At 41.0% G+C, this 14,899-nt stretch overlaps 1 protein-coding gene across 1 annotated transcript in view; it reads right to left on the reverse strand.

Annotated features, from left to right (window-relative positions):
- Positions 1-5,112: 5,112 nt before the first annotated feature.
- STAC (SH3 and cysteine rich domain) overlaps positions 5,113-14,899 on the reverse strand; it is a 160,584-nt gene continuing 150,797 nt past the window's right edge. Inside the window, exon 11 of the mRNA XM_017508491.1 lies at positions 5,113-6,918. Within this exon, the coding sequence (XP_017363980.1) occupies positions 6,820-6,918 (99 nt within the window). The 3' untranslated portion in view covers positions 5,113-6,819. The remainder of the gene's footprint in view (positions 6,919-14,899) is intronic.

Raw genomic sequence — 14,899 nt, forward strand, 5'->3', positions numbered from 1 at the left:
TCGTAAGTGTAATGCAAACTCTTCTCCTGTAATGCCAACTCTTCTACATCATCGTGTGCTTTTTACTACAATCGTCTATAAATCCATTAACTTGAAACTATTATTATTATCAAGGAAATAATTACAGTAGACTACGGTGTATAGTAAGGCATGGCACTAATAATAATTATTGCCTCCTTGTTATTCTGCAACTCTAGCATTTAACTTTGCAACCAAATGCTCTCCTAGGTAGCCAGCCACTTAGGAATACTAGGGATACTGATACAGGTGCAAAACCTCATTCCACCTTTGGGTAAGTGATCTAACATTTCAGAGTCTCAGTTTCTCCAACTGAAAAATGGAGACAGTAAGACTCAGCCATCAGGATTATTGTCAGGAGTAAATGAATTCTTACCATGCAGCGAGTATTTATATCAGGATAAGACAGATTATCCCAAGCCTACTTTATGCATTCTTTAGCTATGTGCTTCTAGGAATACCACTCCAGTAGAAGACATATTTCAGTATTTCATTTCTTATATGCCTAACGTAAAGGAAAGAAAGGACTCAAATAACTTAAAAGTAGGAACTTGAAAGTTTCTTTGAGTTTATCAGAAAAACCTTTAAGAGCTTTCCAACAGTGATTGTGAGTTTCATTGTAATTTATCTTTCTGTCAAGATTCCTGACCCAAATTCTCTGCATTTGAAATTGAAGTTTTCTAAGAATATCTTTGGAACCTCTTCATTTAAAAGTGATGTCTTTACAGTTTGCTTCAGTGAGCTAAAGAGAATGTTTACTTAGGAAACGACCTGAGTGATTCATCCTAGTGTATTGTAGAAAGGGAGGCTGTGGCAGAGAGAACTGGTTGCTGTTTCCTCCCTCCAAGGCTAGCGCCAAGGAAGTGATCGGAGGTCCTTGTAGAATATCTTTTATTACAACCCCACTGTTTCTTGTCCTTGTCTTTGATGGAACACATGAGCAAAAATAAATAGGAATACAGATACTTAAAGGATTTGTTTAATAGATACATGCTGAACTCTGTATACTAAAGACATGACTTTTCCCCCAGCATCTATTGGACATTTATAAAGATGAATAATACATTTATTAGAGCACAAAACAACATGGCAATTAATTCCTCAAAGCAGAAATCATATGTGCCAAATTTTCTGATTATAGTGCACAATGGTGTAATTAACACACACTAAAAATGAAAGAAAAATAAAAAACTATAATTAAAAAGAATTTATAAATGAATTAAAATAGAAATAGCTATCTAATATGGTCAAAGCTGAACTCAGAGGAAAATTTATAAACTTGGATAGTTTTTATTACCTAAATCAAGAATAAAAGTAAATAAGCATATAATTTTCAAAAACCTGATAAAAACAAAGATAGAAAAAGAAAAATTTTGCCAGGTATAGGAAAAGATGTTTTCACGCAATAACCTGAAAACCTGAGTAAATAATGCCAGTGGAGGAATTCTAAAGATGATCCATGATCTTGGAAATAGGTCTTGTACTTTTCCTGGGTGTGTTTCCAGGACTTCTGTATGTCCTGATTTCCATGAAGACGTGGAGGATGTTCAATAATTGCATAAACTTGGCAATGAGCTGATAAAAAACCCTGACATGTTTTCATTTGCAAGAGGGGACTGTTAAAATAAATGGCCATTTTCTTGTTAAGATTTCAAGGTATGAATAAATTTTTATAATCCATAGGAAGATTAAAGACTATGAAAACTTCTCATTGGAATCTAAGAAAAAACATGTTCTAAGGGTCAAAACACCAGGTGGTGTATGAAACACACAGCAGAGTGGTAACTTAGCAAAATCCAGGAGATAGTTACAGGATGTCATTAAACTCCTTTTAATTTTTTGTCCGAGTTATTTTTAAGAGTTTCTGTTTTGTGATAAATCTGTGGAGCACACCTGCTCACTCAGTTTCCTGGGGATGCTATTTTGGGAAAGGATGAATTTTCTTTTATTCCCAGATTTTGCAGCCTACTCCCTGATGTTGTTTGCTATAGCTATCAGTGTGATAAAGCTACTCTTCCTTTGAGGTTTTTCACTCTTGGAGTACACACCTTCCCACTTATTCTCGTACCAGCTCGGATCCCAGAGTAGATTGTCTTCATCCTTATCATTATGATTGTGTGCTTTTGCCCTTTAAAAGTATTTCAGTGAGATGTAGGAAGAGAGGGGGTAATGGAAGCATAGGGGCTATTGGGTGATCTTGTATGAGAATTCTTTACTGCAGAATTTCCCAAGTTATGTTCCTTGGGATGTTTTAGGAGAGCCTAATAGGTGATTCACAGTTTTAAATCTCCTTTTTAGAGACTTACCATGACAATTAGCAAATTAAATGCTCTGAGAAGTCCTGAGTAAAGAAGTCAGGTTTGCTTCAGTTAAATCTCACTTTTTTCCTCCCATGCACCACTTTTTCACAGCTGCATCTCTGCCTTGACCTGGCTCTAGGCTGAGGCTGGCCAGTAGATTTCCTTCTTGGCTCTCTCCTCCTTGGAGTACGAGTTTCTTGGACAACTGGATCTTTTGCCTTTTGACAGTACTTGGAACCAAGGTATTGTGATCTTCCCACTAGTTTTGTTTTTCTCTCTTTAATAGCAGAGAAGACTAACTCTAATAGATCCTACCATGTTTGCCTCCACTACCAGTTCCATGCAACCCAAATGCTGCACTCTTCCTCTTAATGGAAGTGAGTGAGTGTTTGTGTGTGGGTGGTGGTGGTGGTGTGTGGTGTGTAGTTAGGGAGGAAAAGTGGTCTGTGAAATTAACCATCTGTGAAATCTAGCCATCTGGACATCTACACATGGGCTCTCTTTGCAGCCCTGCTGCCCACATGAAAGGTGCTGTAGACATCTGCTAGTGATAGGAGATAAAGGGAGTTCTCTTTTCCACTATCTGGAGCCCTGAGGAAGGTTCACTCAGTTATTCATATCAAATTTACTATAATAGAAGTCAAGTCTTACAGCACTGGTGGTGAAGTATAGGGCGTATTTTCCTTTGTGTAGCTAGGTATGTACCATCCCTTGGCTGTAGGCAGGGCAGAAGGTGAGGGGTCTCAGGCTGTTTTCTTGCACTATGAAGCACATCCGTCAGCTTCCCTTTTGATTCTTCATATGGACATATCCCTCCTTCCCTGTCTCCTCAACAGAGTCTATCTCCTGAGGTCTTCATCTCTTCTCCATTCAAAAATGTGGTTCTTCTTTTAGCCATTTTCTGTGTCTTGCAAATCTTTAAGACTTTGGTAGGCCATAGCTATCCTTGTGCTTTTAATTTGTGCAGACAGGCAGGAGAAGAAAAGCTGTGACTCCTAAAATCTATGTGTTTGTGTAAGCATTCATAAAAATCTGTACTATGAGGAGCGTCTAGCTTTTTCCCTTATGTCTGGATGACTCTAGATCTTTAGGGAATCCTAGATATCTTTTATTTGGAGGGGTAATTGCCTTCTAACACTTGATGTTTGCAAAACTTTTGGGCTTTGTTGTGCAGAAAGAGTATCTTTCTCTTCTAACATGGACTCAAATTACAAAACCCCTGCTTCTGTTATCTGTTTCTGTATAACAAATCACTCCAAAACTTAGTGACTTAAAAAATCCCCACATAGTTATCTTGTTCATAAATCTGTAACTTGGGCAGAGCTCAGCAGGGATGACTCATCTATTTTCTGTGATGTCTGTCACCTCAGATGATAAAACATGTAGTCTTTCCACTGGGTCTTTCCTGCATGGTGGCCTCAGAGTAGTTGAAATTCTATGGTATCTCAAGGTTCTAACAATGAGTATTCCCAGAGATCAAGGCTAAAGCTGAGTTTAAAACTTAACCTCAGATACAGTCTGGGATGGGGTCATTACTACGTTTTGAATATGGTTTGTCTCCTCTGAAACTCATGCTGATATTTGATTGCCATTGTGACTATATTGGGAGGTGGGGCTCAATGGGAGGTGTTTGGGTCATGGGGAGAATCCCTCATGAAGAGATAATACTATCCCATGGGTGTGAGTGAGTTCTTGCTCTCCTGGGACTGGATTTGTTACTTCAAGAGTGCGTTTTTTTTTTTTTTCCCATTTATTTATTTTATTGCATTTTAGGTTTTGGGGTACATGTGAAGAACATGCAAAATTGTTGCATAGTAACACACGTGGCAGTGTGATTTGCTGCCTTCCTCCCCATCACCTACATCTGGCATTTCTCCCCTTGCTATCTCTCCCCAGCTTCCCACCCCCCACCGTCCCTCCCCTATTTCTCCCCAACTGACCCCAGTGTGTAGTGCTCCCCTCCCTGTGTCCATGTGTTCTCATTGTTCAACACCCGCCTATGAGTGAGAACATGCGGTGTTTGATCTTCTGCTCTTCTGTCAGTTTGCTGAGAATGATGGTTTCCAGGTTCATCCATGTCCCTACAAAGGACCCAAACTCATCGTTTTTGATGGCTGCATAATATTCCATGGTGTATATGTGCCACATTTTCCCTATCCAGTCTATCATCGATGGGCATTTGGGTTGGTTCCAGGTCTTTGCTATTGTAAACAGTGCTGCAATGAACATTCGTGTGCACGTGTCCTTATAGTAGAACGATTTATAATCCAAGAGTGCGTTGTTAAAAATCAAGGCTGTTCCTCATGTTTGGTCTCTCTCTTTCTTTGCACATGCCTGATTTCTATTCTGCTTCTCTACCATGCTATGATAGAGACAGTATGTGGCCATCACCAGAAGCCAAGTAAATGCCAGTGCTATGCTTCTTGGACTTCCTAGCCTCTGGAACTGTCAGCTAAATAAATCTCTTTTCTTTATAAGTTAACCAGTCTCAGATATATTGTTATAGAAACAGAAAATAGACTAAGCCTTGTAGTACCACTTCTGCTGTATTCTATTGGCCACTTAAGACCAGCCGTGATTCCGTGTGGGAAGGGACTAGACAAAGGAAAGAATATGAGGAGGTAGGGATCACTGGGAGAGGACCTTGGAGGCTAAATACCACATCTTCCTCCTGTTCAACTGTAAAAGGCAAACTGATTTTTAAGATTCTTCTTAATTTAACATGCGTATGATGTGACATCACTGTACCAAAAATTCAATGGATATCGCAACAGAAAGAAGAGATCAGGACACGTTTCTGATGTTCCTTTCCAGCCACTGTGTTGTTTTTATTAAATGGAATACTGAATTAGAGGCAAAGAGCCTTTGTACTAGGCATCCAATTTTACAGAAAGACAGTCATATGATCTACCCTGGCTCTCAAAGAATCCATCTTGATATTGTACCTGGTTTTGCATGTGGCATCTGAGAGGGAGGAAATTATGGATGCTGGCTTTAAGATAAGAATAAGGCATCCAAACTTCTGTGAAACCAGCAGCCATCCCCTCTCAGTTCCCAGCTTCACAATGAGTAAAAACAAAAGAAATAAATGGAGACTAATGATGCTTTAGTTTGGGAAATGATGTTTACATGCATAGGATGCACCCATTTAAGTCTTTTAAAAACCACTGTTCTAAGGATTTTATTGAACTGTAACAAAATAAATCAAACTGACTTTGATTCCAAGGTCACTGTGAATTGAAGTTTAACCATATTAATGACTAATAGGATGCAAGTTTGAATGCTAGGAGGCTTAAGTAGGAAGGCATCACAGTATATTGCATTCTTGTAAACATTAGTACAAGTACAGAGACATAGGGATTCCCCTAGATGATGCTAATTGGGCTCCTAGTTCCTCTACTTTCAGAAGGATGAAGCATGAGGATTCTTTTCCATTTTACATCTGCTAGGATATAATACACTGCCCTAAAGAAGAATGGATTCCAATTTGGCTACATTTCTTCTAAGACGCTGTTGTTTCCCCTCCATGTTCCTGGTTCTCCACAAGGTAGGCTCAGCCTCCAAAGTGGAGTCCTACAGGACAGCATGAAGGAAAAATGCTGCCTCCAACAGAGAGGATGCAAAGTGAAAATGGAGACTTTTTGTTAGAGTCTCTTTCCCAGGTCCATCTCCTTCAAATAGGGACTTCATAACTGAAAGGGCTGTGTAATCTTCAATAAGTAAGAGCTCCCTGCCCCACCTTCCCCCACTTCTCTTCCTCACTTGTCTATGTCTCATGTCCTGCTCTGTCACCCAGGTCAGTAACTAGGACAGCAGGAAGGATGGCCCGTCGGCAATCTTTAGGCAGGTCAGGTCTTTGCAGGTAATGCCATGTCAACATAACCCTCACGTCTAATGCACACCAGCAGAGGTACTCAGAGGACTGAAGAGAAAGAAAGAACACATCAGACACTCTGAACAGCACAATCGCAAAGAGAGGGCGCCTGAGGAGCACTGGAATGCTGAGGGCTGGGAGGCAGGCCTTTCTGATGCTCTGCACAGAGATTGCTGGGGCCTGAAATGTGATGACACTGACTGACCAGTACTGGGGACAGGTCTGGAACAAGAATCATACGTGGCTGCATGGATCTGCACCTTGCACTGGGCTACCCTGCAAACTGGAGCACCCTTCTGGGTGTGAACTTACACCACACAGACAGGAAAGGAGTGGGGTCCCGGGGGACGGCTGTAGTTTATAGTCCTGCTGCTGCTGCCAGGCATGGCATCTGGCTCTGCCTGCCGACTCTCTCAGCCTCGTCCCCACTTGGGCAGCCTGGGTATGCTGTGCAGTGGGCCCTCTGTTTTGTGGCTGTTACGTCACAGTCTCCGATCCTTGAGTCTTGTCTCGCTGTTTCCTTGGGGGCTGGGTCGGTGCGGCAGCTCCTCTGGGTTGACACTGCGTGAGATGAGGCAGAGGCATCGCAGCAGAGCTTGCCTACTGCAAACAGAGGAGGAGTCAGGATCAGATGTTTTCGAGGACATCCAGGGGGACGAGGCCTTTCTTTTTTCCACTGAGGACTCTGATAAAACCATCTTGTTCTTCTTCAGAACTCATGCAGATCTGAATGCCAAGGAAGAAAGAAAACAAAAGACTTTACTGTCATCGAGAAAGAAGTTAGAACCTGCAGCTGGAACCCCTGCTGACAAGCTGCAGGAGCAACAAACTGCAAAAGGGAGCACAGTTTCAGGGTGGGGAAACGAGCACAGTGAGGAAAAGGTTTGGTAAAAAAATTAGGCAGGAACCTAGGTTTGGAACAAGTCCCAGGCATTGAATGTTTTCTGAAATCTGGCTTTATGAATGAGGATAAGCAAAATGAGGATTAATAGTACTATGACCCCCTGAAGAGTCACTGTGAGGACAGAATGAGATAATAGTGTTTGTCACGTAGCCTCGCATGTGGCATGCAATGAGTTCTCAAGACATGATTTTAAAAGATTTTAATATAACAGCTAGCATTCAGCAGACTCCTGTCACGTGCTCGGAATTTTATGTGCGCCTCATATAACATCAGGAAGTCAAAGGGAACTATTTCACTCCTGGGCTCAAGCAAATAGATGCCAAAGTAAGGCCACCTACGCTAGACTTTAAAGAGGGGTTGATAAACATTCATTTGGATACTGTTGCTGCTCACCACTTATTGGCCACTGAAGCGCAGAGAAGGGTGGATGTGGCCAGATGAAAGTTAGAAGAGGTTTGTGAACAGCACTTCTGTTGTGCTGTGAGTTTCTTCTGCCTTACCTGCTTCCATGGGTGACGGGCCATGTCTTAGATTGGATTCCCTAGAAACAGAGCCTGCCACAGGGGTCCTTGTGCAAGTGACTTACTGAGTGGGTGCTCTCAGGAGGTGGGAAGTAGGGACATAGGATGGGATAAGGGAAGGAGCCAAGCAATGAGAGGTTTCCAGCTGGAAAGCAGTCCAGCTTGGTTTCCCTGGGAGCTCTGCAGCATGAATCACATCACAGAATTGTCTCACTTTGAAGCTAGGGTTTCAGACTTCTGGACCCCATGTCAGTGAGTCATTGGCCATTGACTGGCCTGTGGTGTGAGAGGCATAACCTCCCAGGTGAGATGGTCCGATGGTCCTGCTCTCTCAAGAGGCCTTCCCTGAGAAGGGCAGCTGTGAGTTGTTCGTGGCTAACACAGCAACTGTGAGATGAGTGCGCCTACCTGGTGGAAGGGATGTGGGCAAGGCTCCAACAGAAGCCACCACAGTGGGCTCCTCCGTCAAGAAGAAGAAGGGGCTTGATTAGGACACTCAGAGAGCTTGATTTGTGGCTCCTGGAGCTTGGAACATATAATGGACTAGTATCTGGCTCATGCTTCAGAAATCTACTGTGCGAGAAACTTGACCAGAAAGAGGCGCAGACAGTGAAGTGAAGAGGATCTAATTTGTAACAGTAGAGGATGCGCTGACCGTTTCATGAATACCAGATGTGGGTCACTTATGAGAGAAGTCGCTGATGGATGACATACATGTCATCCCTTGACATGACTTCAAAAGAGATAGACTACTTGATTTTCAAAAGCTGAGACCTGGCCGGGCACGATGGCTCGCGCCTGTAATCCCAGCACTTTGGGAGGCTGAGACTGGTGGATCACTTGAGGTCAGGAGTTTGTGACCAGCCTGGCCACTGTGGTGAAACCCTGCCTCTACTAAAAATACAAAAAGTAGCCGGGCGTGGTGGCACGTGCCTGTAATCCCAGCTACTTGGGAGGCCGAGGCAGGAGAATTGCTTGAACCCTAGAGGCAGAGGATGCAGTGAGCCGAGATTGTGCCACTGCACTCCAGCCTGGGTGACAGAGTGAGACTCCCTCTCAAAAAACAAACAAACAAACAAACAAACAAACCAAACAAACCAAACAAACACAAAAGGCTGAGACCTGCCATTGCCCATGCCAGTAATACTGAAAGGGAGAGCCTCCAGTGATGAGCAGGGAGTATGTCTTAAAAGCACATACAAAAATGCCTTGAGAGGAGGATTCACCTTTACAATTTGCCAAAGTGTGTGTTTTCTTCCTTATTTATATGTGTCAAAATTCAATAACCCTTAATATAAGCTCTACCAGTCAGCATCAATAAAAATATGAACACCTGCCCTTTTGAGTAGGCTGGTTCTAGGTGAAACATGAACCATGAAAACATGTTCAATTTAAATAAGAAAATCAAACTTGAAAACAATTTATTGACACATACACACAGTGGTGCTGTATTGTGGTGATGTTGAAGAGTGAGAATACCAAGCAAGGAGTCAAAACATTGAAATTCTGGCCAGAGCTAAGAACCTAATGCCAATACTCTGTGCCTTGGAACAAACAAAAACCAGATTGCGGTTTGGATTTTCATTGGTCTTTTGGGTCATTTTCAGAGCATTCTATCATCTCTGTGAAGAGCAAATTTCAGTTCTTGGAGCAAAAAAACCACTGATGTTCAAATGTGTGCCTGTATATAAGATAGACCTTTGCTTTTCTCTCTTCTCTTTCAAAGTTTTCATGTAGAAGAGAAACATTGCTTGAAAGAGCCTGTGGAAGAACTGTTCGGAAGTGTCTGTGAAATAGATGAACAATGGTCCATGCTTTGTTGAATGTGCTGGCTTTTCAAACTTCTAGTTTGGCGTCTCTAAAGTGCTTTGATTTTGGGAAACCTTTTTAAGGATGAGTAGTTTTGAAGATGATAAGTACAAATGGCTGAACACATGCATCAGCAGCTTTCACTCTACCCAGAGATGAGGGGTCCAGAGTTTAAAATTCTGATGGTAAAATACACAACCTGTCAGCCTTGAGAAACTACCATTTCAGGAAACAATGGTAGAGCCTGAAACATTTCCATTCGTTTAGAAGCAGAATGGAAATATCTTCCCAAAAGATCAGTTATGGGTAGAAAAGAGTGGAAAGTGAGGACAAACAGAGGAACTCCTTTGGTTTGGAGGGCCACAAATAGAGGGTGACCAACTAGTCTCAGTTTGCTCAGGAGTTTCTCAATTTTAGCACTGAAAGTCCCAAGTCCTCCCAAACCCTTCATTTCCAAACTGGAATTGAACAGTTGATCTCCCTAGCAGAAATGTTTTGCTCATCAGGGCCAGTTAGAGGTATTTCCATTGCTTAAGTATTCTCAATTCCCCACTTTCCTTATTTATTCACTAATTCAACAACTCTTTATTGAGTGCCTACTACGTGTTAGGTACCATTCCAAAAGCTGGGGAACTAGTGCAATACAAGACAGATCCCTCACAGAGCTTTCGGGGTGCAACTGGGAAGACAGACATTCACTGAATAATCAACAGTGTGGTGAGTGCAAGGGCTGTGGCTCTTTTGGTGGCTGATTGTCCCGTGGACAACATTTAGTAATCTGACTGGCAACATAAAACATAATATTTTTTTGCATGATTTACTGAATGAAGAAAAGAGTACTAATGTAAAAATAGAAACCTGATCTAGCCAATGGGGTAAGAAACGCCTTCTTGAAGAAGCGACATTAAAGAAGGAGAAAAAGATGTGGGAAGGGGGAAAACAAGAGTAGAATAAGAACAAATTCTGGCATCAAGAGATTGTGACACTTTGAAGTTGTGGAAAAAATTCAGTGTAGCCAGAATAGAGAGGTGGAGGGAGTAAGGGGTGTAAGATGAAGCCACAAAATCTGTCAGAGCCTAGAGTGTGCAAGAAACACAAGCCATGCTAAAACTCTGCCACGACCTTTGGCTGACCTTCTGACCTGTCTCATGGACTGGAATTGGGCCATAAGCAAAACACTAAAATATCATCGACAAAGAGAATGACATCAATTCAGTTAGCATTGCCTGAGTCGTTTAAGATACAGGTGAACAACATAACAAAACTCAGGGCTCTACAGCATGGGAAAAGGGCAAACATGACTGTTGGTATTAACCACAAGGGTGTGAAAAGGTTTTAGTTGGAGGGATGCGGTGCTCAGATTTATTTAAAACAATTCTTTCTATTCTCCTTTCCCGTCCCCTGTCTTCACTTCCCCTTCCCTCTTCTCCACTCCCCTCCTTCTGACTTTCCTCCTTCCCTTCCCATCTTCATCCATCCTCTTTTTTTTTCTCTTACCACCCATTCTCTCTCCATCCTCCCTCCTGCTCTTTAACCTAAAGAGACTTCTTGAAAGTTGGACATATTTTCTTCCCATACTGATAAATCCTGACCTGACCAGCCAGCTTGCTGACATGAAGACATCATGTATGCAGCAGTGATAAGCTGGATGCCCCAATACCAAGGTAGGCGCAGCATATGCATAGCAGAGGCACCCCATATACACAGCAACCAATCTCCAGCCAGCCCAGCACTTTTACCTAGCCATGTAGCTCAGCTATGGCCAGCTCCTCAGCATCTCTCAGAGACTTTGCTTTCCTAGTATGGGACACACATAGTTTATGGTCTTCTGGATTTGAATGACTTACTCAATTTCTTCTCAATCTCATTCTCTCTAGACTCTTTAATGGCTTGTAGGTCCCTGCTTTGGAGTTAAATGTTGACACTCAGTGTTCAGTCTTTGATATTTTAGACTTCTGATCATGCATCCATGTTGTCTACTCTGGTTTTTGAATTTGGTGGGAACTGAGCTGGACTCCGACTAAGTGACTCATTGTTTCAGCTGAGCAACCTTAGTTCTGCATCAATAACTCACTGTTCTAGGATAACTAAAACCTTGAGGCAAATGCTGATGATGGGTACTCATGGTCATTTTTGTCCTTTTCCCATGATGCAGAGTCCTGCCTTTTGTTCTGTTGCCTATCCCTATCCTATGTGACCTGGGTAAATTTAATTGATCCAAGTCTGTTTCTATCCTCCTTGTTAGTGATTTTTAGTGGTTTACATAGAACTTAGATCCAGTCAATGAAGCAAGATGAAATATCTGCTGGGGAACTTCTGGGAAAGTGTTTTTTTCCCTATTAAAAGAGATGCCTTAGGAAAAAAATCTTTCTTTGTCTTGAAGTATTCCTGGAGTGGCTGTAGCTACCCTGTGACCACTAGGGGACATGGCTACCATTTCAAGGATGGCTTAGCAGAAATGTGGAAGAATTTGGTTCTCTGAACAGGGGATCAAGCCACTGAATTATCAACCCAACAACTGACCTGTATCAGAGCTTTTATTATAGGAGTAAAATAGACCCTGTGAGGTTGAGTTTGAGTTTTGTAACTTGAGATATTTATTCATTTGCTATTACTGTTGTAACAAATCACCACAAATTTAGAAGCTTTAAACACCATTTATTTTATCACAGTTCTGTAGGTCTAGAGGATTTGGCTGGTTTTCTCTGCTCTGGATTTTACAAGGCCAAAATCAGGGAGTCAACAGAGCTCTATTCCTTTCTTTCTTTGCTGTTTCTCTAGGGGAGTATTTAATTTTAGGATCACTTAGGTTGTTGCTGAGTTGAGGACTGAGATGTCTGTTTCCAGCTTCTAGAGGCCACCCTCATCTTCTGGCTTGTGGTCCCTTTTCTCCATCTTCACACCTAGCAATGGTAGGCTGAGTCTTTCTCATACTTCATCGCTCTCTGACTTACCCCTTTCCCTCATTTCTCATCTGGCCTCTTCTGTTGCATCTCCCTGACTCTAGCCAGATACATTTTTCTGTTCTTAAGGGTTCAAGTGATTAGATTTGGCCCATCTAGACAATCTAGGATATCTCCGCATCTCAGGGCCCATAACCTTCATCACATATGCAAAGTTCTTTTTATGTGAAATCTGGATTAGTTTCCCATTGTTGCTATAATAAATTACCCCAAATTTGGTGGCTTATAACAACACAAATTTATTATGTTACAGTTCTGGAGTTCAGAAGTCATAAGAACAAGGTGCTGGTAGGGCTGTATTCTTTCTAGAGGCTCTAAGAGAGAATCTATTTCCTTGTCTTTTCCAGCTCTAGAGGTCATCATCTATATTCCTTGGCTCACAGCTCCCTCCTCCACCTTCAAGGCCAGGAGCATAGCATCTTCAAATCTCTCTCTCTCTGACCTCGGCTTCCATCATCACATCTCCTCTGACTCTGGTCCTCCTGTCTCCCTCTTCTAAGGATCTCTATGATTACACTGGGATCACCCTGATAATCCAGATAATCTAATGGTCACAAGACTTTAACTTAATCACATCTACACAGTACCTTTTGTCATATAAAATAACATATTCAAAGTTGTGGAGATTAGGACCTGGGCATCTTTGAAGAGTTGTTATTCTGCCTACCACAAGATAAAAGGACCAAGACTGTTACTATAAAACATTTAAAAAATTTCAGAAAATGTGTACATATGTCTCAAAGTTCTCCTTTCAGACATAGTGAATGCAGTAGGTCAAAGGAAGACTTGGCCTCAGTGTTATAAGGAGAGACTATCTAGAGATAAAAGAGACGATGCAATGAGACGATGCAATGAGACTCAAAGAAAACATGCTGTATAGCAAAGGCATGGATTCAACCTAAATGCTCATCAATAGTCTGGATAAAGAAAATGTGGTACGTATACACCATGGGAATACTAAGCAGCCATGAAAAAACAAGATCATGTCCTTTGCAGGGACATGGATGGAGCTGGAGGCCATTATCCTTAGCAAACTAACACAGGAACAGAAAGCCAAATACCATATGTTCTCACTTGTAAGTTGGAGCTAAATGATGAGAACATGTGTACACACAGAGGGAAATAACATACACGGGGACCTTTTGGGTAGGGTGAAGGGTGTATGGAGGGTAGGAGAATGGAGGGGATCAGAAAAAATAACCCAATGGGTGCTAGGCTTAATACCTGGTGAGAAAATAATCTGTACAACAAACCCTCAGGACACAAGTTTACCCATATAACAAACTTGCACTGTACCCCTCAACTTAAAATAAAAGTTAGAAAAGAAAAGAAAAGAAAAGATGCTCTAGAAGAAAGGGGCTGACTGAGAAAAGTCTACAAGGAAATAAATACCAAACTAACATCTTAGAAATACTAAAAGACTGAATTGAAACTTCAGAAAATCAAAGTGAAGTGAGGACTATCTTGAAGGAGTCTCTTGGGAGAAGTTAGAGAGAGATAAAGAAGTGGAAAATGACAAAGACATTAAAACAATAAGGGAAGTATGGTCAACTAGAAATGATCCAACCAAAGAATGATTAAGCTCCTGGAGAAAGAGACATTGAGAGCAAAGGACAAATGATAAACTAGAGAAAATATTGGTCACATGTGGTATACCACGCATAAATATTCTTCAAATGTAGAAAACTTTTTAAATAATGTAAGAAAAAGGGCAAAGCATATAAATAGATTATTAAAAAATATAAATTCCCTATATATACATATGAGATAAAATGTAAGCCTCTCTAACCATCCAGAAAATGCAAATTAGCATGAAATATTATTAATCTATCAAAACAACATAACAATAAATAGTAACATTCAATTCTTGCAAGTATGTGATGATCTGAATATGCGCATGAACAGCTGGTGTGAGTGTAGGTTGGTACAACTTTTCTGAATGCAATTTGGCAGTATGCATCAAGAATTGTAAAGTCTTGATCTGTTTTCCTCTAAATTCTAAAGTACATCCTAAGAAAATAATCAGAGATAGAGACAAATAGGTTAAAGATGTTAATTGTAGTTATCAATAGTTTAAAAAATGAACGTTCTGAATATCCAATAATAGGAGATAAACACATTCCTGTGCATCTACACTAAGGATTAGCAAACTTTTTCTATAAAAGGACAAATAGTAAATATTGTAGGCTTTGCAGGCCATCTGATCTCTGCTGCAGTGACTCAACTCAGCTATTCAGTTGTAGCATGAAAGCATCCGCAGACCGTATATATATGAATAAATTTAGCTATTTTCTATACAACTTTCTTAAAAGCTGTGTTTTGATAAACATTTAATGGCATTTTTTAAATGTTAGGAAACTAAAGAGGATATGATATCAAAATATGAATTAAAAAGTTTGGCATGAAATATGCCCAAGTGTTTATGTTGGTAATAATTTAATCATTGAATTGCTTATGGTTTCTATTTTATCTTTTACACTTCTTAAAAATATTTTCCCTCAAATTTTCTC

The sequence above is a fragment of the Cebus imitator genome, unplaced genomic scaffold (assembly GCF_001604975.1).
Source record: "Cebus imitator isolate Cc_AM_T3 unplaced genomic scaffold, Cebus_imitator-1.0 Scaffold391, whole genome shotgun sequence".
NCBI classification, from domain to species: Eukaryota; Metazoa; Chordata; class Mammalia; order Primates; family Cebidae; genus Cebus; species Cebus imitator.